The sequence below is a fragment of the Myotis daubentonii genome, chromosome 3, assembly GCF_963259705.1.
Source record: "Myotis daubentonii chromosome 3, mMyoDau2.1, whole genome shotgun sequence".
NCBI lineage: Eukaryota > Metazoa > Chordata > Mammalia > Chiroptera > Vespertilionidae > Myotis > Myotis daubentonii.
The window spans coordinates 218,349,185-218,370,294 of NC_081842.1; the positions used below are offsets into that span (position 1 = coordinate 218,349,185).

Here is a 21,110-nt window from a genome sequence, read left to right on the forward strand (position 1 = left end):
CGGTCGGCAGCTGGTCCAGGTGTGTCTGACAGGCCACCAGGGGAGGAGCCCTGAGAGCCCTCCTCACTGCCTGCCAGTAGGGGCGGCTCCCAGGACGAGAACAGAAGCAGTTTGGGCTTCAAGATGCACTCACGCGAGAGGAACCGTCTCGGTTGTTGCGCTTGTTTTGATAACTTCAAAAAAGGAACGACACCCAATCGATTCTCAATGTCTTTACTGCGAGACGGAAAGCAGAGGTTCGGGGCCGGGCCGTGTCGGCAGCCTGCCCAGCGAGAGGCACTGCGTCCAGGTCCCGTCCACCCCAGTCCAGCCCCCCAGGGCTGGAAGTGAGGAGGGAACCGGCCGGCTAGTGCTGTAGCAACAAGCCTATCAACAAATGTCCCGTCAAAGCCGCAAGCTGGACCTGCGTGGGGCGGCGGGCTGTGGTCCCCGTGGAGACGTGCTCCCTGGGCGGGAGGCCAGGCGTGGGTAGGCGAGACCCTGGCGAAGCCTGTATCTGCGTGGGCGCTGCTTCCTGAGAACACGGTTCCTTGTTAAAGTGCTCTCTTTAAGAGCAAACGAAGCGATTCCCTTTCAGACACGAGTGTGACAACACAAACCCAGAGCGCAGCAGCGGTCCTGGCGGGCGGACGGCTCGGGGGCATCGAACCAAGGAGCGGCCTGCAGGGACTGCAGCTTCTGGGCGAGGAGGTGCCGGTGAACTTCAGATCCGACACCTGCTCACACAGCAGCTGCCCGCCCGCCCGCCCGGAGCTGACGCAGGCTTCCCCCTGCTCACCCCACCAGGCTGCTGGCTTTTGTCTTTAGCTTTAAAACGTGGATCATGTGCCTGAATACACGGCTGGACACAAGTGTAAACTCACTTGTGACGCAGGCACTGGTGTGTGGTGCCCCCGGGGTGACGACTGCCCAGCTCGGCCAGCGGACGCTCCAGTGCAACCACAGCACGTTTATTAACAGGCAGGTGGGGCGGGGGAAGGAGAGGCCCAAAGGGAGCTCCCGGAGGTGGCAGCGGCCAGCAGGGACAGCTGCATGCAGTCTGTGCCTGTCTAGCGGGTGACCACGTGTCCACACCCACCTCCAGTATACAAGTCATGTGACTATGTTGTAACCCCACTCACCCCTACAGGGAAGTACCCGGCCCGCAGGGCGAGCTGGCCCCAGGCCTGTGCCGACCCAGCCGTTCTCCGAGGCGCTGCAGCCCTAGAAGCCTATCTTGCCTCTGGTCATGGAATAGCCCAGCTTGGCCTCGTTGTTGATGAAGGACATCAGCCCCACGTAGGTCTCGATGAGGAGCGGCTGCTCCAGGACCAGCACGCTGGTGGCCTGTCCCGGCAGAGGACTCTCTTTCTGGGCTTTTTTGACAGCCTGGATCAGCAGAGACTTGAAGCTCTCCAACTTGAAAGAGAGAAAACAGCTGGTCAGAGTGAGCCATGGAAGGAAGCCGCCGCCCCTGGCCCCTGGCCCCTGGCCCGCACCAGCCCAGCCCAGCCCAGCCCTCCTCCCTGTGGCCGCTGCTTGCCTGCTCAGTGGGCTCTGGAAGCCTCGGATCACAGCTGGGCTCACTGTGCTGGGCGACAGCCAGGACCCGGAGCCTCGCTCTCCACAGGCCTGAGTGGCTTGGCCACAGCGAGCTACCAACCCTCACCACCACCAAGCCAGGAAGCAGGCCTGGGTGACCTGCCCAGGCCTCGGCACTGCCCTCACCACTGGCCACGCCTCCTGTGATGAGCATACAGACTGCCTGGCGCTGCCACAGGCTGGTCAGCTGCCCTGCCCCATAGCTCTCTGGCCCTTTCCCAAGACAATCTTGGCCACAAGGGCTACCTTAGGAAGTGGGGATGACCAGTGGCTGCCAGTCACATGGGGCTGCTTAACCCTAAGTCGGCTAACACCACTGAGAAATAAGAGCGTGTTTCTGTCTTGCTACCCACTCAGTGCTCACAGCCAGTGTGGCCGCCACAGCAGGCAGTGCGGGCCTAGAACCCCGCCACCCCCGGGCGGGGCTGCAGCCTCGGGCTCTTACTTGGCACAGAGAGGCCGTCTTCTCATCCGCACCCGCCATCGGATGTTCCACGAACGTGGTGTAGGGCACGCTGGTGGACCAGGGGTTCCACCTGTGTATGAAGGAGGGGCGGCTCTGCTTGTCCCACTGAATCCGAATGCCCAGGCCTTCTCGCCTGCGGGGTGAGAGAAACAATCCGACTTCACCAGCAGGCCACGGCCGCCCCCGGCAGCGGCTCAGTGATGGGTGTGACGTGAAGAAGCCGGTTGTGGTTGAAGACAAGGCCTGTGGCCTCGGGAGTAAGCAGCCTCCAGAGAGAAGGGCCGCTTCCCACCCGCAGGCCGGGCACTCAAGCAATTTTACCTGCTTTCTGAGACACAGTGTTCGGGTTAAGCTAACGACTGATGCAGCAGGCAATGGGACTCCATGGAGGGGCTGACACCTCCTGGCGCGGCGCCTGCTTAACGCCTGCAGCTCTCTGCTTCCCGAGCTCCCTCCAGCCCTCGCCTTCGGAGCTCAAACAGTGTGTGTAACTCGGTGGCCCACACTCCTGCCTAGTTGCTCATATTTTAGGAAACTCCCTCCAGCATGAGGATCGGCTCCTGGTTAAGGCCGTGCTACTGCTGCCTTGGAAAAGCGGGCAGACCCGACCCGACCCGACCCGCGGGTGTGTCCTTCGCTGCACGTGGAATCCACGTGCCTACACGCCCAGCAGCGGTTCTGGTGCCAGAATTCCTCTTACTGCCGCACTGGTGTCTACTCTGAGAATATGGGCTCTGCAGCTGGTGAGAGAAGCGCGGGGCGAGGCCCTGGCGCTGGGCCCGGCTGAGCACTTACTTGTTGAGCGATTTCGGGGGGAACTGGAACCGGCCGCAGGAGATGGTGTCCACGGCGCGGAGGGCGATGCGCACCACCTGCTGGCACTGCAACGCGATGAAGTCGTACTTGCAGACGAGCAGCGACTGGTCGGTGATGAGCACCAGCCGCTCCTTCTCGTTGTTCCAGTGATCGACCCTGCGGCAGGCACGCCCGACGGTCACCCCGCGCCCGCGCGCCCCCGCCCGCCCCACCCGGCGCCCCGCTTACTCGGTCAGCAGCCACACCCCCTGGATGTCGCCGTCCTCCACCGGCCGCACCACCACGCGGATCTCGTCCACCGCCTGCTCGATGGTGCCGGGCTGCGCGCGGGCACAGGGCGGGGTCACCCTCCGCCCGGCCGCCCCCCGCCCGCCGCCCCCGGCCCGGCCGGCCCCAGCCTCACCCGGAACACGAAGTACTCCTTGACGCGGGCGCGGCGCGTGGGGTCGTGGACACTGAGCGGCCACAGCGTCTGCCGCAGCGGCGCGTCCGGCCGCCCCCCGCCCGCGCCGCCCGGCCCGACCTCCTCGCCGGCCGCCAGCACCGCCGTGGGGCTCGTGCCCGCCGAGTCCACCGAGTCTCGCAGCTGCAGCATCGCCGCGCCCGCCGCCCACCCGGACCAGGGCCGATCAGGACGCCGTCGCCACCCGTCGGCCCTCCGCCAGCCGGCCCGCCCCGCCCCGCCCTCCGGATCGCCGCGATTGGCTCCGCCTCACAAGCCCCGCCTCCGGCTCCGGACCCGCCTGGTCCCCGCGATTGGCTCTTCGCCATTCGTCTTCCGCGATTGGTTCGTCCGCCGCTGCTCACAATCGCTCCCGCCCCTCGCGCGCAGGAAGCGCACACCAACTTCCTGTTTACGAGTGGGGGGCGGGGTCAAGGCCAGTTGCCAGGAGACGGGGAGGGCACCGGAGGCCCACGCCCCTTCGCAGTAACCGGACCCCCTCGTGCGGCAGACGCCCCGGACCCGGCCACGACCTCCGCCGAGGAGCCGCCCGACGCGGCCGAAGTCATGCTCACAGGGCGCACGAGGATTCATTCCCGCGGGTGGGGGTGGGGGTGGGTGGGGGTGGGCGGGGGAGACACGAGCATGGCCACTACCTTCCGCCAGGGGTCGCTCACTCCGCCGCCCCCGCCCCGCCCCGAGGGCTGTGCCCGCACCCGAGGCTCTCACTCCGCTGCCCTGCGACGTCTGCTGCCGCCGCTCGAGCGTCCCTCCTACCCCATCGCCCCGCGTCCATCCAACACCCGCTTCCAGACCCTCCGCGGGACACTGTCAACACGGCTCGCTGCTCCGCGCGCTGCTCTTTCATCCAACGACCTGCTCCCTGCGCGTCCCGGCTGCGCGCGCCCTATTTGTCAGGAAAAGGCGCCGGGACCATTTCCTCCGAAGGTTGGCCCTTGGGGACTCTGCGCGCCGCCCTGGTCCTTCGCTCCCACCGCAGCCCGGGGTGTGGGCACTGTGTGCGGGCTGCAGCTGAAGGCGCGGCCGGTGGTTCTGGTGACCGCCCAGGCGCGGCTGGCACAGCTCCCCCCATTAGCAAAGGCCCTCAAGTTTGTGCGGACTCGGATGCTCAGAGGGTTCGTGCACAGTTCGAGGGCCCTCCCAGCCGTCTGCTCCTGGAGCCTCCCGCCCCACCGCGGGTCCTGGACAGCCGCACACTCCTGTGTGGGATGTCATCACTGACGGACGGGGCACTGGCATGCCACCGACACTGAAATATTGTTGGCACTTTGCCTCCTAAAAAAGCCCTTAAAGAGTGCTGAGCGAGGGCGCAGATAGAGGAAACAGCGTGGGTCTAGCCCTCTGAGCTGCCGCCCTGGGACCGGGTGTGTGCGTCTGGCTGAGTCTGCCATGCCAGTCCCTGTAGGGCGGGCCAGGATCAGGCTTCGGAGCCGATGGGGCTGGCGGTGCCCGCTGGCCCACTCCTGAGTCTCCTTTCACGACGGAGGGGCTCGGAGCAGAACCAGGGACCCACCAGTGACGGCACTGAGCACGTGCCTGCGGAAGCCTGCTTGCCTGGGTTGCATCGGGCGGCTCCACTTCTGTCCATGGACTTGGACACAAGCTCTCCGTGCCTCAGTTTCCTTTTCTGGTGCATGGGGTTAATACTCGTTTCTACTAACGGGTGCTGGGAGGGTTACATGAGTTCATGCCTATGACGCGCTTAGCACTCTGCCTGGCCCACATGCAGCGCCATCTCAGCGTCCACTGTTCTTCACGCTGTTGCTGAGCCTCGAAGTGCCAGGTGTGCGGCAAACAGGTCTCTGCTCCCAGCAGAGGTGCGGCAGTGTGACCCCCAGTATGGCGCCCTCTGACCCAAGAAAACGGCCTCGCCCCGCCCCGGGGCCCAGCACGCGCCCTGACCTGGAGTCCAGCCAGCACCCTCTCCGTGCACAGGACGATGCCCAACCACACCACGGGAGCCGCGCCCACCTGTCTTTGGTGCTTCTTTCCTGGGGCTTTTGAAAGGCTGTTCCCACGCCGGCCGGCAGGTGGCAGCGTCGCCCCGCGGGCGGAGCACCGGCCGGTGCTGGGCGAACCTCAGAGCGGGATGAGGTCTCAGCGGCAGGTGTGCGCCTTCTCCCTCCTTCCAGGTGTTCGCATTTCTCAGGGTCGGTGGGTCCCGCCTCTGACATCCGTCTCTGATGGAAGCGGGTCGTGGGCGCGGGGGGGGCACACAGGAGCCCCAGGTGAGACCTCAGAGCCGCCGGGCGCCGGGTGCTCGGGGAGCTGGGTGCCCGGGTGCCAGGCGGCGGCTCCCAGGTTGGCGGTTCACGTGCAGCCGGGAGGTTACTCCTGTGCAGGGTCTGCGGGCGGAGCTCACCTTCCAGAGAAGCTGCATCGCAGGCAGCCCCTCCCTCCTCCAGGAACCAGGGGGCGGGCTCCGAGGCCAGGGCTGCTGCTGAGGTTGGACAGGGGCTGGATGGTGCGCCCAGGTCCCCTCCCCGCTGTGTCTCAGCCAGGACGGTGCTGGCCACGCGGTCACCTCCTGTGGGGCCGTCCGCGGAAGCTGGCGGAGGCTCCCTGGCTATCTGGACAGAGCAGACGGCCGCTGGGGCCGCTCTGCATGCGAGGCCCTGACCTGGAAACGCCTCGTTAATTAACTCGCCTGCTCTCGGTCAGGAGGGAAAATCCAGAGGAGACCAGGTTAGCATGGCCCGCGGCTCAGCTCAGGCAGATGCAGGGGCTGTGCTGACCTCGCTGTGGGACCCCCTCTCCGCTCTGGGGGTGGAGGGGGGTCAGGACCTCAGGGCGGAGCAGGAGGCTTTGGAAACGACCAGCCACGCTGCCTGTGGTTCTCCCCCCCCCCCCCCCCACACACACATAGGTTTCCCCGGCCCAGGCTATTTTTATCATTCCCCGAGGGTGAGAGGGAAACACTGAACAGCCCTGTCTTTTAAAAATGCTTCCACGCTCGCTGGGGCGGCGGTTTGCAGATGTGAAGGGAAACATCCCCTCCGCACGCCTGCCTGCGTGAGCTCCAAACCGCCGACTCCGTGACCCCTGCGTGGCCACCTGGGCGCTGCAGCGGGCAGGCCAGGGGCCTCCTTCCGCCCAGGGCAGGCAGGCCACAGGGTGGCGAGGGGGCAGGGGAGGGAGCTGTGTGGCGGCAGCAGACCAGGCCGCTGCGAACTTCTGGCTTCCACGTGTGGCCCTGCTGCTCAGGGCTCTCTGGCCTGAGTGCGGAGCGTAATGTTGACCATAAAAATGACGCAGCCAGTTATTTTTCCCTGCAAAAATGTGGTTTTTTTCCCCCCAGGAATAGCAGAGAACTCCTATTCGGGCCAAGCACACTGTAGCAACAACGATAGGCAAGCCCAGCAAGCAAAGGGGAGGAGGAATGCTCCTTTCCAGGGAAGGAGGAGGCGGGAGGCTGCTTTCCAGGAACCTGAGAGTTCAGGCGCCCATGCTTCTCATTGGCTGAGCTTGTTGCTGGGCAAGGAGAAAATCTTCCTCCGGCTGGGTAGCAGCGACATTTCCTGTTGGGAATGCAGGTTGTCTCTCCTCCTGCGGGTGTGTAATTGGCACAGAGTGGTGGTGGGAGACGACTCTCCCGGCCCCTCACCTCCATTTTAAATGAGGTGTCCGTTAGTCGCTTGCACCCTTCTACCTGGTGTCCCACACCCCGCAAACGAAACCATGTCTGTTTCTTACAAGTCGAGTCAGCGAATCCCAAGGTGGAATGGGACCTCTTGCTACGGTTTGGCTAACGGCTTCCTGGCTGGGGGTTGGGGCTGGGGCTGGGGCTGGAGACCTGAGGTGGGCCAGCACCCGCCCAAGCCCAGCCTTGACTCCTAGGGTGTCTGAAGCCTGGGGTCTACGGAAGCCGGGGGGGGGTGCAGGTGGGGATCCGAGGCTTCCATTCCTCCATCCTACACCCGGGGCGTGTGCCCCGGCTCAGGCTGCGCCCCAGAGCAGCTTCCCGCCCCCAGTCTGGACTTCTCAAAGCTGGGTTCTTGGGAAGAGGCCATTTCTTCAGGAATTAATGAGTGTTCAGCGCAATTGCAGCAAAAGGTCCAGCGCAACTTTGAAGGAAGCACACACAGGGACTCCAGTGTCCACTTGGACGCATGACGGGCGAGAAGGAGCGGCGTGATCTGCGGGGAAAGTGGTGCAACGGGGGGTGCTCCCTGGTGCCATCCAGCCTGTCCTCCGCCAGCTTCCCGAGCGGCGGGCGCACCCTCTCATCGCGGTGCAGGGCCACCGAGAAACCACGCGGGGCGGAGCGAGAATCAGCGGAAATACCCACAGACGGTGCTAAGCCATTTGTCCCGTTGTCACAGCGGCTGCCCGGCGGGGGGCACTGGAGCCACCGGAGCACACAGCAGGGTGAGTCCCGCGTGAGATGGGTGCGTGCGAAAGGCAACAAAGAGAAAAACATTCATCATTTTCCCAAGCGAAGTGCTTATTTTAAAAAAAGTATCTATTTATATGTAAAAAGGATTTTATTTGCAGGGGAACGAGACTCTCATCAAACAAGCCAAATCCCATGTCATCATCCGACTCCTCGGACTCCTCCTGCTTCTCATCTTTCTTCTCCTCGGCTGCAGCTGGGGCAGAACCAGCAGCAGGAGCTGCAGATCCCGGGGCGGCAGACCGCCACAGCCCCTCCGGGGGGAACGCTGGCCCCCTTGCCAGTACCCTGGGCGGTGACATCTTCAATGTTCTTCCCGCTCAGCTCGCTGATCGTCTGGTTGAGTCGGTCGTCATCTGCCTCGATGCCCACACTGTCCAGGATCTTCTTGTCCTCGTCCTGGGGGAGGCATCCCCCGAGGGTGGCCGGCAGGTAGGAGGCAACGTCGCGCATCTGGCGGCGTCAGGTAGGGGGAAAAGCTAAAAATATATTTGTATTGATTTCAGGGAGGAAGGGAGAAGGAGAGAGAGAAACATCAATGATGAGAATCAGCGACCGGCGGCCTCCTGCACGCCCCCTGCTAGAGACTGAGCCAGAAACCTGGGTGTGTGTTCTGACCAGGAATTGAACCGTGACCTCCTAGTAACTGGTTCGTACGTCAGTGCTCAGCCACTGAGCCACGCCGGTGGGCTAAGCGCTTATTTCTAAGCAACTGCAGAGGGAAAAGCCATGGGTCTGAATAAACAAAACGAGTTCGCGTCGCCCAAAGGACTGTCAACCGTCCTACCCCTGGGCTGCAGACCAGGAAAATCTGTGCGACGCCCACAAACTGTCCTTAGTGAGAAAACGGGCATGATGGGTGGCTCTCAGGGAAGGTGGGCGCCCTGTACCGTGTAGACGGATGGGCGACTCAGGGAAGGTGGGCGCCCTGTACCGCGTAGACGGACGGCGACTCAGGGAAGGTGGGCGCCCTGTGCCGCGTAGACGTGTGGTGTGATGTGACATCTGTCTCTGGGGAAAGTGCAATGGGGGGTCTCCCTGGTGCCATCTAAGCGCTGGAGGGGAGGGGTAAGCCTTCTGGCAGGGGCGGGGTGGGGAGGGGGCTCACACGTCTGGGTGCACCGGTCAGGCGGGTGCTGAGGCAGGGCCCTTGAGGCTTCCTCCGGGCAGTTTCTCGGAAGATGAGGTGGCAGGAAGCCCAGCAGAGGGTGCACCTGGAGCCCCGCTGTGGGCCGGCCCTGCCCTGCGCTCCCAGCCAGGGCCAAGGAGCGGGACCCCGCAGGGCGGTCACACGAGGTCACGCTTGGAGCATCAGCGAGCAGGATGCTGACCTGCATCTGGGGTTCAGTGACAGTGACATCTATGGCTGGAGCTGTGTCCCCCCAAATCCACGTGTTGAAGCCCTGAATCCCAACGTGACTGTATTGGGGACGGGGCCTTTAAGGGGGGGATTAAGGTTAAACGAGGTCATCAGGGTGAGGCCTGACCCTCCAGGGCTGGGGCCAGGCAAGAGGAGGAAGAGACCCCAGGCACTGTCTGTCTGTGTCTGCCTCTCTGTCCGTCTCTCCTCCACATGAGCACAGCAAGAAGGTTGCCGTCTGAGAGCTGGGAAGAGCCCTCACCAGGTCAGATCCGGCTGCCAGCCACTGTCCGCCTGAGCCGACAGAGGCCCCCTCCCCCACGGCGTTAGTGAGTCTCTTAGAGTGAGAGGCAGCGGAGTAGGGGGTTGAGTGAAGGTCCCCAGGGCCAGACCCGTGTTCAGTCCCCACATGGCGACTTGGGAGTGTTGTCCCCTCCTGACCTCCGGCTCCTGTCTGTACAGCAGGTGACAGCCGCTCCCTGACAGCTCCCCCGCGGTGAGGAGCGCTCAGATATGGGGGGCACTGTACCTCCACTGCCTCTGCACAGCTGGGGCCCCCTCCTCAGCCCCGCCCAGCCCGGGGCTCCAGTCCGTATGAGGGTGGGGTTCTGGAGCCTGCAGGTCACGTGGACACCTGGGGTGGAGGGGGAGGAGCGCCCTGCCCGCTGGGCAGCGAGGGAGGCTGCCCCTGTGCCCGCTCCGTGCGGGGCCTGGCGGAGGGGGCGTGTGGAAGGGGTGGCTCGGGCTCCATGCAACTGCATGTGACTAATGGGGCGCCCAGCTCCTGGCCACCCATCGGGACCCACCAGACTGCGTGTCCCTCCACTCTGCTCTCTAAAACCTTCCGAGGGGACTGTCCCACCCCAGGGCCCAGGGCATGCCTGGCCTCCCCCCGGAGCATGTGATTTCCAAACCCAAAGGGGTTTCAAAGAGTCCTGGCTCGGCAGGAGGCTCAGGGGTAGAGCGATGACCTATGATGAACCAGGAGGTCATGGTTCGATTCCTGGTCAGGGCTCATGTCAGGGCGATCCCCAGTAGGGGCCGTGCAGGAGGCAGCCAATCAATGATTCTCTCATCATTGATGTTTCTATTTCTTTCTCCTTCTCACTTCCTCTCTGAAATCAATAAAACAATATTTTTTAAAAAGCGCTCTAGCCATAACCAGTTTGGCTCAGTGGATAGAGCATCGGCCTGTGGACTGAAAGGTCCTAGGTTCGATTCCGGTCAAGGGCATGTACCTTGGTTGCGGGCACATCTCCAGTAGGGAGTGTGCAGGAGGCAGCTGATCGATGCTTCTCTCTCATCGATGTTTCTAACTATCTCTCTCCCTTCCGCTCTGTAAAAAATCAATAAAATATATTAAAAAAAAAAAAAAGCTCTAGCTGGTTTGGCTCAATGGATAGAGCGTCGGCCAGGGGACTGAAGGGTCCTGGTTTGATTCTGGTCAAGGGCACGGACCTGGGTTGCAGGTTCCCCTGCCCTGGTCGAGGTGCATGGTGGAGACTACCTATGGATGTGTCTCTCACATGGATGTTTCTCTCTCCCTCTCCCACTCTCTCTAAAAATCAATGGAAAAATGTCCTCGGGGGAGAATGAACCACAACAGAGTCCTGCTTGCACCTCCTGGGGAGCAAGGCGCCCAGCACCCCAGGCCACTGGCCACGGAGGGGATGGGTGCGCGGGGTGACGGTGCACGGAGCATCGGGGGCAGGAGAACCAAGGCCGTTCCCCCTGGGACTTAGGAGGGCAGGAGGGCTGAGGGCTGCCCCGAGGACGGAGTCTGGGGTCTGGGTTCCGCGGAGAGCAGCCTTTGCCCGGGTGAGGGGCGCCCCCACGGGCGTTGGTCACTTGGATCCCGCGGGACCTGGCGCTTTGAGGCAGAGGAGCGCGGGGAGCTCGAAGGGACTGCGCGGGCCGGCCAGGGGCTGGCGAGGACCCGGGCGGGGCTGTGGGCGCGGCTGTGGGCGGGGCGGGGCCCCGGCGGCCGGGCGCTGGGGGCGTGGCCGTGGGCGGGGGGCGGGGCTGGAAGGGGCTGTGGGACCGGCTGTGGGCGGGGTCGGGTCTGGGGTCCAGCCGGGGGCGGGGCGAAGGCGGGCCGGCTGGCCGCGCGGGCTGGGCGCGCACGGGGCTCACTGCGCCGGGTGTCTCCTGGCGCGCGGTCTCCGCTGCCCCGGGCGCGGGTGGAACCCCAAACCCCGCACCTGCAGCGACCTCGGACTCGCGGGTCCGGCGCGGGCACCTGCGGCCGCGCTCCTGGTCCCCCCGGCCCCGCTGGGCCATGGCGCGCGAGGAGGCGGCTCGGAGGGCGCGCCGGGGCCGTCCGTGAGCTGGGCCCGGAGGAGGGACACGGCGCGGGGCCGCGGGCACGATGCCTGCTTTTCCGGAGGCGAGGGCGGCCAGACGCACGCTGGCCCTGGCGCTGCTGCTCACCGTCGTGCCCGGGGGCGCCCTGCTCCGCCTGCAGCCCAGCATGTGAGTGGGGGGACGGGGGTGCTGGGCGCGACGCCCGGAGACCGGGCCCTGGGCGGCTTTGTCCGGGGGCCCTGAGCAGTGGGCTCTTGGCCGTAGCTGGGGAGGGGAGGGGAGGGGAGGGGAGACGAGGTTCCGGGCTGGGGCCCTTCCCCGGCCTCTCCCCCTCCCTCGCCTCCCTTCCCTCTGCGAAGGGGGCTGCACGCTGCACGAAGGAGGCGGATGCCCCGAGGTGAGGGAGCCCCGGTCCCGGCCAGGCGGGGTCCGGCGTGGAGGGGGCAGAGGAAGCCGCCAGCTTCACTTCCTTCCAGAGCCGCCTCCCGGGGCGGGGGCCGGGGCGGGCTGCGCCCAGACGGGCCGCACACACTCGGGTTGTGTGTTAGGCACGTGCGCTCTGGGGCCGAGGGACCCGCAGGAATCCAGCAGAGGGGCCGGAAGCGCGGGTCGGGCAGCCGCGGGCCGACTGAGTCCTGAAAGCCGACTCCGCGCGGGCCAGCGGGCTCTCCGCAGCTGGGCGGTCCTGCTGCCTCGGTGGAGGGAAGCGGGGAGCCCGCTGTCCGCCCCAGCCCCGCGCTCGCTCCCGCGGGGGCGGGGGGGGGGGCTGCCCAGCTCGGGAAGGCTGCTGGGGGCCACGGAGGGGCGGGCGAGCGGCCCAGGCCTGGGGGAGGGCCCGGGCCCAGCACCTCCCCGAGGAGCCGGTGCACCTGGCCACGCAGGACCCACTGGACACGCGTGCAGGTGGAGCGGGCAGGGCGAGTCCACGCCCCCGCCCCCCGCCCTGGGGCTGGGTTTGCTCCGGGGGGCACAGCCTCTGGGGTGGGGGCCTTTGCGTCCAGAAATGTGAGCAGCCCCAGTCCCGGCTGCACGTGACTTCTGCCGGACATTCCTGCCTCCTGCGACCCCAGGGGAGTCAGTGTGTTGGAGGGGAGCCCGGGGGCGGCTGGGTGGGCAGGCTCAGAGGGCCCTCGCGCCAGGGCCGGTGTGGAGACCCAGCCTCCCTTCCTGGGCCTCTTTCCTGAGCCCCAGGGGATGTGTTGTGACGTCACCTGCTCCCCTAGGGCCTGGGCTCCTCCTGGGGCCCCCCTCCCCTGCCCCCACCTAGAGCATAGCCACATGGGCCGCTGTTCAGCCTGCCCTGTGTGTGGTGAGTTCTGTGGTACCTCTGAGCCCACCTCCCGTGGCTCTCTGTCTTTGAAGCACCTGACTTGTCTGACTGGCAGTGGGTGGAGGTGGGACCTGCAGTGGGACCTGCGGTGGGACATGCGGTGGGACATGCGGTGGGACCTGCAGTGGGACATGCAGTGGGTGGAGGTGGGACCTGCAGTGGGACATGCAGTGGGACATGCAGTGGGACCTGCGGTGGGACCTGTGGTGGGACATGCAGTGGGACATGCGGTGGGACCTGTGGTGGGACATGCAGTGGGTGGAGGTGGGACCTGCAGTGGGGCCTGCAGTGGGACATGCAGTGGGACATGCGGTGGGACCTGTGGTGGGACCTGCGGTGGGAGCTGCGGTGGGACCTGCAGTGGGGCCTGCAGTGGGTGGAGGTGGGACCTGCAGTGGGACCTGCAGTGGGTTGCGGTGGGTTGCAGTGGGTCACTGTGGGCTGTGCAGTGGGATTGCATTGGGCGTGGCTGGCGGCTGAAGGGGGAAAGCGCCCTGCTCCTCCCAGAGGTTTCCAGGTTGAGGCTGCTGCTGAGCGGAAGGTGGGGGGAGGGCAGGAGGGGGGGCAGGGGGGCTGCTGGAGCTGCCAGAGGGGCAGAGGAGGGGCTGCAAGGTCCCAGGAAGTGCCTTGTCCTCAGAGGTGCTGCCCGCTGCCATCCTGACCTGCACATGGTCCTGACCCTCCGTGGGGGCCTTTGGGGGACCCACGGGGGAGGTAGTGTCAGGGGGCCTGTGGGCCTGTGGAGCTACGTGGCCGGTGCTGTGGCTCCTGCCCATCAGGTGACGGGAGCAGGTCAGGGGACCGGGAGACGGCGTCCCCACACCCTGGCCCTCTGGCCGCGGTGGGAGCAGGGCTCAGAGGAGACCTCTGTTCCCTGGGGGCTGGGGTCCCCTCGGCAGCCGTGCTGGGCGGCCAGGCAGCTGGTTAGATTGACCCCCTGCCCCCGGCGGGAAGCGCCCCCGGCGGAAGGGCAAGCTCAAGTCTGGTCTTGCAAGTGGCTCTTGCCATGACCCTCTCAGACCCACGTGGTCCCAGGGCTGCCACTGGGCCCGCCCACCCCAGCGCTTCCCCCCTGGGCTGCAGCCAGGCTGGGGGTGCGGGTTCAGGGCCCAAACCCAAGCCGGTGGGAACAGACACGATGGAGACGGAGACGCTTCTCACAGCTCAGCCGCCCTCCCGCCCTCGGGGTGTCCAGCTGCGAGAGCTGGCTGCCTGGTTCCCCATCCGCACCTCCTGCCTCTGGTGCCTTCATCGTGGGTCTTGGGGCCTGGACCACCGCCCAGAGGGACAGAGCTCGGCCCACCCTCCCCTCTGACTCCGGGTGAAGGCCCCCAGCCCTGGGAGCCCCTTCTCCTGGAGGAGGCGCCCGCCACAGAGCTGGGCTCAGGGCCGGCACGGATGCCTTCCCCGCCCCAGGTGGCAGCAGGGCCTGACTGCCAGCCGCCCCTCCCCCTGACCTGGGTGGGCAGAGGGTCCTGTCTGCTCCCTCCGCCTTGCCCCCTCCCCACTTCCTCCACCCCCCAGATGGGAAGCTGCTAACTTGTGCTTCTGAGGCAGGTCGTCTCCCTGACCAGCAGCCGCCCATGTGGCTGAGGTTGGAGGGGGGCTGGGGGCTGGGAAGGGGGGCCCTTCTGAGAGCAGCACCCCGCTCCCCTGATTCCTGCCCCGCCCTATGGGGCATTCTCCTCCCCGTGGCCCAGTGGCCAGACCACTGACCCGCAGTCTGGGCGCGCCCCAGTGCCCAGTCCGCGTCCTCCCGCTGGGGGTGGGGCTGGACGCAGGGAGGCCAGTGCTGGTGGGAATGGGGGCTGAGACCCAAACCCAGCCACCTGGACCGGCGGTTCTCAAAGGCCAGGCGGCATCCGAGCCCCGGAGGCCCTGCTGTGGCCGCGGGCGGGGGTGGGGGGTCTGAGTGCTGATCCGGGGAGGACTGCGTGTGCGCGCGCGTGTGTGTGTGTGTGTGAGTGAGTGTGTGAGTGTGCATGTGTGTGTGCATGTGTGTGTGTGCTCATGTGTGAGTGTGTGTGCGCGTGCGCACATTTCTGACCAGTTCCCAGAAGAGGCTGCTGGCGTTGCTGGGCAGCTGTATGAGGGCGACTCCGCCCCAGGGTGAAGGGCATGGAACCCAGAGAGCTGCCGAAGGGTGCTGGGCCCAGGTGAGGCTCAGCCCCCCAAACCTGGGAAAGACAAGAGCCCCAGCATCTTTCTCCCCGGCGGTCCCCCCTCGCCCTCCATATCCTGCTGGTCCTCCCATTGGCCAAACCCACCTGGAGCCAGAGGGCAAGGATGTGAACACATGTGTGCATGCATGTACGTGTGCGTACACACGTGTGCATGTGCGCTCGTGTGTGTACTTGTGAGTGCACACATGTGCGTGAGAGCTTGTGAATACGTGTGTGTGTATGGGGGGGATGGGGGACTGGTCTTGGGTCAGGGAGGCTGGACCCGGCGGCCAGCAGACAGCTGTGGGGTGGAGGGTGGCAATGAGGCCAGATGGCTTTCGGGAAGGGGCAGAGCTGCTGACCCCTGTCCTCTGTCCCAGGCCCCACGTGTGTGCCGAGCAGGAGCTGACCCTGGTGGGCCGCCGCCAACCCTGCGTGCGGGCCTTCAGCCGCGCGGTGCCCGTGTGGAAGCCGGGCTGCGGGCGCCAGGCCTGGTGCGTGAGCCACGAGCGCAGGTACGTGGGTCCCGGGTGGGAGCGGGGCTGTGCGCACGTCAGGAGCAGGGCGGCCGGGCCGGGGATGGTCCTGGCGTCGGGGCTACCTGTGCCCCCCCCAGCCCCTCGTCTGCCTGAGGCCAAGGCTTCCCACCCCCCAGGGCTGAGGCTGGAGCACAGCTGTCCTGCTGGGCGGCCCCTGGGACCTCTGTGGGCGGGTGGGGATGGGGACCTGGCAGGAGGGAGGGGACCCTGTGGGGGGTGCTGGCCATGTGAGAGGTGGAAGCTGGGCCCAGCCTGTGAGTTCCTGCTGGGGCCCGACCCCTGGCCTCGCGCCCGAGCCCGTGTGAAATCTTCTGTTGCTCAAGATTTTATTTCAAAACCAAACGTGGGGAGGGAGTGCCTCTGCGCACCTCTCCTCTGCACGCAGCCCGCTGGGCCCATCGCAGAGCTGGGGGGATGCGGGGGGGTCGGGAGGGCGGCTCCGCTTGGGCAACTCCCGCCTGGACGCTGGCGCTGCTGGGCCGGTGGGGGAAGCTGGCGCTGAATGTTTGGATGGGCGTGGTGCCCAGCCTCTCAGGAGGTTTGGGGGAGTCGTCCATGCACCTGCTGTGCCAGGGGCTCTGGGGCACCTGCCCGCAGCCTGGGGAGGGGTGCAGCTCATTTAAATGTCGATCTGCTGTAGGTTCAGAGGAGAGGCGCGGGCTCCATTAAGCTCCTCAGTGTTCAGGGGGCAGGCCACTGGGCCCCTCCCTCCCGGGACCTGGGATGGGCTGGGGACAGTGTCTGTGGTGACTGCAGCTGGGAGGACACGGCTGCCGTCGCCCGCAGGTAGAGGCAGGGGTGCTGCTGGACGCCCTACAGCATGGGGTGCCCCCCCACGAGGGACATGCCCGAAGAGCCCTGGCCCCTCACCTGTTCCAGACCCACCTCTGTGCGTGTGCAGGGGGCGCAGCGCGCATGCAGGGGGCGCGGTGCATGTGCAGGGGGCGCGGTGCGCGTGCAGGGGGCGCGGTGCGTGTGCAGGGGGCGCGGTGCATGTGCAGGGGGCGCAGCGCGCATGCAGGGGGCGCGGTGCGTGTGCAGGGGGCGCAGCGCGCATGCAGGGGGCGCGGTGCATGTGCAGGGGGCGCGGTGCGCGTGCAGGGGGCGCAGTGTGTGTGCAGGGGGCGCAGTGTGTGTGCAGGGGGCGCAGTGTGTGTGCAGGGGCGCGTGTTTACAGAACAGGATGAGGTCACACCGGCGCACACCCTCCCCCACAATGCGTGGGGAGTGGGCCCCATCCTGGAAGCAGCAGGAGGCTCTGCGCAGGCCTCAGCCAGACGTCCCTCCAGCGGCCAAGGCTGTGGCCGCCCCGGGGAGGCTGCTGCTGCTGCCGGCGGCTCACCCCCCCCCCCCCGTGCATTCTTCGGGACCCCACAGGGGCTCGGGGTCCCTGGGAAGCCCCTGAGCCCCCTGCCCCCCCTTCACCCCATCGGCCCAGACCAGCGGCCAGGCCGCCGCCTCCACGCGCGTCCAGCGCATCAGGAGCGCTTCCCCGACGAACCGCAGCCCACACAGGCCGCCCAGGCCCGGGAGCCCAGGCCAGGAGAGGGCCGTCCCCCTCGGTGGGGAGCAGGAAGGAAGGAAGGAAAGAAGGAAGGGAGAGAGGAAGAGGGAGGGAGGGAGGGAGGGAGGGGGAAGGGGGTGCTTGGGCCACAGCCCACATGGGGGCTGGCCGCAGGCCTTTGCCACAGGCCCTTGCACGGACGCTGCTGCGCTGCGGCCAGGGGTCCGGGTGGCTGTAGGGAGAGGACCGCACCAGCCTGGCGTCCCCTCCTCCTGTGACAGTGGCCCCTGCGGACCTGGTGGTGGCTGGAGCCCGTGAGGGTCCCTGTGAACTGCAGGGAGTGAGGGGTCCACTGTCGGGGACCCCGGGGCTGCAGGCTGACCGCCTGTCTCCAGGGGCCGTCGGGGAGGGTGGCAGACGGGCGGTCAGCTGGGCTTCCCGGCGACGCCAGGCCCGGCACGTAGCCGGGAGAGGCATAAATATTTAGACGGAAGGGCCCAGACACTCCTCTGCCAAACACTGTCCCGCGGCGGGGTCCCCGCAGGCGCAGGTGCAGGCGGGACGTGCAGAGCCCCCGCCCCCTGCCGCCGCGGGCAGCGCCCAGCCCGCTTCCCGGAAGCCGCCCTGATTGTTTGCGGGGTCCCGGCCCCCGGGGCCACCGGCTCCCAGGCTCCCAGGCTGCTGAGGGCGAGTCCAGCACCCCCGGAGCCGGTTTCGTTTCCTGGAGACACAGCAGCCCAGCCCCTCCGGCCGCTCCCGGCTCAAGGGCCCTTGACCTCGGCGGCTGTTGGCTGGTCACCTTCCTGCCGACGACGCGGTGGGAGCCGGGAGGGGTCAGGGCCGAGGGCCGCAGCGTGGCCGGCCAGTCCCTTCCTCCCTGGTACCTCCACTGTCTCGTCCTCCCTGCCTCCCTCCTGTCCCTCCTGCCCCCCACCCGGTGCCAGTGTGGTCGTCATAGACCCAGGCCCTTGCCGCCAGGGGGTCCGGGGGGACGGCTGAGTGCTGGGCGCGGAGTGTCCGTTGCCGCCGCTGCTGTAACAGGTGGTGACGCACGGGCGGCTGAAACCACAGGGCACTTGGACCTGCAGCCGGCAGCCCCGTGACGGGGTGGGCGGTGGTCCCTCTGGAGGCTGGACGGGCGTCTGGTCAGGCCTCTCCAGCTCCCGTGACCACGGCATCAGCCGAGCGCCGGGGCTGGGGGCTGCATCACGTGGCCTCTGCTCTGTGCCCACTTCCCTCTCCTCGTGCGGATCCTGGTCGTGGGACCCAGGGCCACCCTAGGCCAGTGTGGCTTCACCTGGGCTTGGTGACACCTGCCAAGGCCCTGTCTCCAGATGAGGTCACATCCCAGGTTCTAGAGGGGCTGGACTCGGGGTACCGCTCAGCCAGCACAGCAGTAAGAGACGGGTGCGCAGGGGCAGTGAGCCTCTGTCTTGTGTCAGCAGGTGAGGGGGAGGTTTTGGGGGGAGGGGAGTCAGGGTGGCGTCCAGGTGACCCCCAGAGGCACCCCATCCTCTGGAGAAGCAGGAAGGGGGTCTCTGGGTGGGCAGAGACCCTCCCAACGCCTGAGGCCCAGCTGAGGAGCTGGGATCTGGGACCCTGGGGTGCAGGGTGCAGCTGAGTGGGGTGCTGTGGGCCAGGCCCCCTCTCCCCCCTCCGCCCCCCGCCTCTGCTTCAGTTTGGCCCAGGGGGAGTCCTGGGCTGGGGCTGGCCCCCCGCTGGCTGTTCCACCAAGATGCCCCGCCCCCGGGGCTGTGGATGGTGGAGAGACTGGGCGGGGCTGGGCCGGGCAGGCTGCCTGGGTGGCTGGGCTTCCAGGGGCCCAGCTTGGAGCCCCTCCCAGCGCCTCATCCTTCGTGAGGGCCACACCCACCCCATCTGAGCAGGAACCAGCAGGGACCGAGGCCACTCCGGCCTCCAGGCTGCCCCCACCCCGTGAGCCCTCTGCCTGCTCCCCTCTGCCCCCGGCGCCGTGCACTGAGCACGCTCGGTCCTCCTGTTACGTGGGCAGCTCCTCCTGGCAACCCCGTGTCCCCGCTCAGCACCACCCTCCTTGGTGGCGACGGACCCCCCCATGGACCCTCCAGGACAGTCTGCTGTCCAGCCCCTTGGTGAGCCAGTGGGCCGAGAGCCTGGGGCCGGATGGGCACCACCATTCACGGCCCGCCCAGCACCGGCACCTGGACCCCGGGGGCCATTTTGGAAGCCGGTCTTGCTCCTCAGCTGAGCTCCAGGCGCCTGACACCAGCTGGAGCCGGGGCTGCCGTGGGGGAGGGGAGTCGGCCATCCTGGGCCGAGCGCTGTGGCGTGCACCCCAGGCCGGCCTCGGACCCGGGCCTCCCACCCGCTCCCGCTGTGAGATGGGCATCGAGACTCTGTAGTGTGTGTGTGTGTGTGTGTGTGTGTGGGCCGGGGGTGGTGAGAGCCGGACGCGGTGGGTGAGATGCACCAGCGCGTCCCTCCTCCCTTCTTCTCTAGAACCGTCTATTACACGGCCTACAGGCAGGTGTACGCCATGGAGGCCCGGCCCGTGCTCAGGTGCTGCCCGGGGTGGAGCCAGCAGCCAGGCGACCAGGGCTGCCTCTCCGGTGAGTGTCCCCCACCTGTGCCACTTGCAGACACTAGACCTGCCTCGGAAGAGCCCGTCTCCTGGGGCTGCCCCCCCCCCCCATTTCTGCTCCTGGTGGGACGGTCCCAGCAGCGCCCAGGGCCACGCCTCCCGCCAGTGCGCTCGCTTGAGAAGACTGTTAACATGGGGGAGGAGCTGGGACGCCCTGCGCCCATGCTGGCCGGCGGGGCTGGCACCGTCGGGAGGGGCTCTCTGAGCCTGGTTCGGGGGTCAGTGTCAGGTATCGCCACGCCCACATCCTGCCCTCCAGGCCCACTTTGTTCCAGGAAGGCCGGGCTGGGCACGGGGCCCTGGCCTCAGCCCTGTCTGCTGAATGGAGTCGCTGCCTCCTGACTCCTGCACCCCCACTCCTGTACCCCCACTCCTGACCCCCGCCCCTGCCCTGAGAGCGAGTCCCGGTGGACGCAGCGGTGGGGAGCCCGTGGCCAGGTGGCTCCGAGAGGTGCGGCCGGGCTGGAATCGGGGTGTCTGGGCCCAGTGGGTGGCTGGGACACCCCTGCTTCGTGGAAGGCGGGGCTCACGGCCGAGGAGAGCGCAGGAGGCTGCCCGGCCTCACCAGCGTCCCTCCCGGGAGAGGTCGGCCTGACATCTGGTGTCCCCTGAAACTGACTTGGCATCCCCGTGCCGTGAGGGGGCTGGGGTCCCGGCTTCCCACATCCAGGGCTTCCCTGCGGTGACCGGGACGGGACCCGGGCTGTAGGGGCTGTGTCGCAGCCCGTCCTCCAGCCACTGGTCCCTCCCTCCTCACGGAAACCTGGGGAGAGGGGACCTGAGGTGAACTGCAGGGGCGGGGAGAGGAGAGGACGAGTGTTTTCTCAAGAGAGGAAATGAATGATTCTCTCCGGAAGGGAGAGAGGAGAGAGGAGAGGGAAGCAGCCCGGCCATGGGCGGGAGGGACGGGCGGGTGGACGCCGGCCAGCTGCCCTGGGGGGTGGTGTCCCGCCCCTCAGCCGCCCTCTGTCCGGTCTGATCGCAGAGCTGATGTGTGCAGCCTCAAGCTGGCGTCTGGGAAAACAAAGGGGTCTGTTGAGTGGGTGCAGGGCAGACATCAAAGCCGGGTCCCCCTTTCCGCTCTGCTGGGGGCTCCTCGGCCTTCCGAGTTGGCGCTAGCAAGTGTGACACAGTAACGGGGGGCGTGTTCCCAGGCTGAGTGGGGGAGGCTGGGCCTGTCCCCCCGGAAGGGACGAGGTGCAGGACGTGGCTGGTTCCTGGGCTGGGGGAGGGGACCAGCGCAGGTCCTGGCGTGTCCAGCAGCCCTGATTATGTCTGGTTTCTCCCGGGTCTTGGAGTGACCGTCCCAGGGTTGGGTGGGAGGAGCAGCTGGGCCAAGGGCCGGCCAGACCCCAGGAGGGAAGCCAGCCTGCAGGGATGGGGATGCAGGAGTGGGCGCAGGGCGGGGGTGCAGGAGTGGGTGCAGGGTGGGGGTGCAGGTTTTGACAGGTGGGGCCTGAACCCACTGAGGAAGGCAGAACCTGAGGTTCCTCATCCCGGGTGGGGCCTGGGCTGGCACCCCCGCCCCAGGGCGGCCTGGCCTCCCAGAGGTGAGAGCTGGGCTGGGAGCAG

At 67.0% G+C, this 21,110-nt stretch overlaps 2 protein-coding genes and 1 pseudogene across 4 annotated transcripts in view; 1 reads left to right on the top strand and 2 right to left on the bottom strand.

Annotated features, from left to right (window-relative positions):
* Positions 1-197: 197 nt before the first annotated feature.
* TPRG1L (tumor protein p63 regulated 1 like) lies at positions 198-3,543 on the bottom strand. Its single transcript, XM_059691505.1, has 5 exons — positions 3,267-3,543; positions 3,092-3,183; positions 2,843-3,019; positions 2,027-2,180; positions 198-1,398 (listed from the first exon to the last, which is right to left on the bottom strand). Exons 1-5 carry the CDS (start codon positions 3,456-3,458, stop codon positions 1,204-1,206), a joined length of 810 nt encoding a protein of 269 aa, XP_059547488.1. The 5' UTR covers positions 3,459-3,543; the 3' UTR covers positions 198-1,203.
* Positions 3,544-7,775: 4,232 nt separating this feature from the next.
* Positions 7,776-8,172, bottom strand: LOC132229809 (large ribosomal subunit protein P2-like; annotated as a pseudogene).
* Positions 8,173-11,181: 3,009 nt separating this feature from the next.
* MEGF6 (multiple EGF like domains 6) overlaps positions 11,182-21,110 on the top strand; it is a 68,099-nt gene continuing 58,170 nt past the window's right edge. For all 3 annotated transcript variants that reach the window (XM_059691465.1, XM_059691468.1, XM_059691467.1), the window contains exons 1-3: positions 11,182-11,551; positions 15,256-15,390; positions 19,397-19,506. In XM_059691465.1, coding sequence (XP_059547448.1) covers positions 11,448-11,551; positions 15,256-15,390; positions 19,397-19,506 — 349 coding nt within the window. In that variant the 5' untranslated portion in view covers positions 11,182-11,447. The remainder of the gene's footprint in view (positions 11,552-15,255; positions 15,391-19,396; positions 19,507-21,110) is intronic.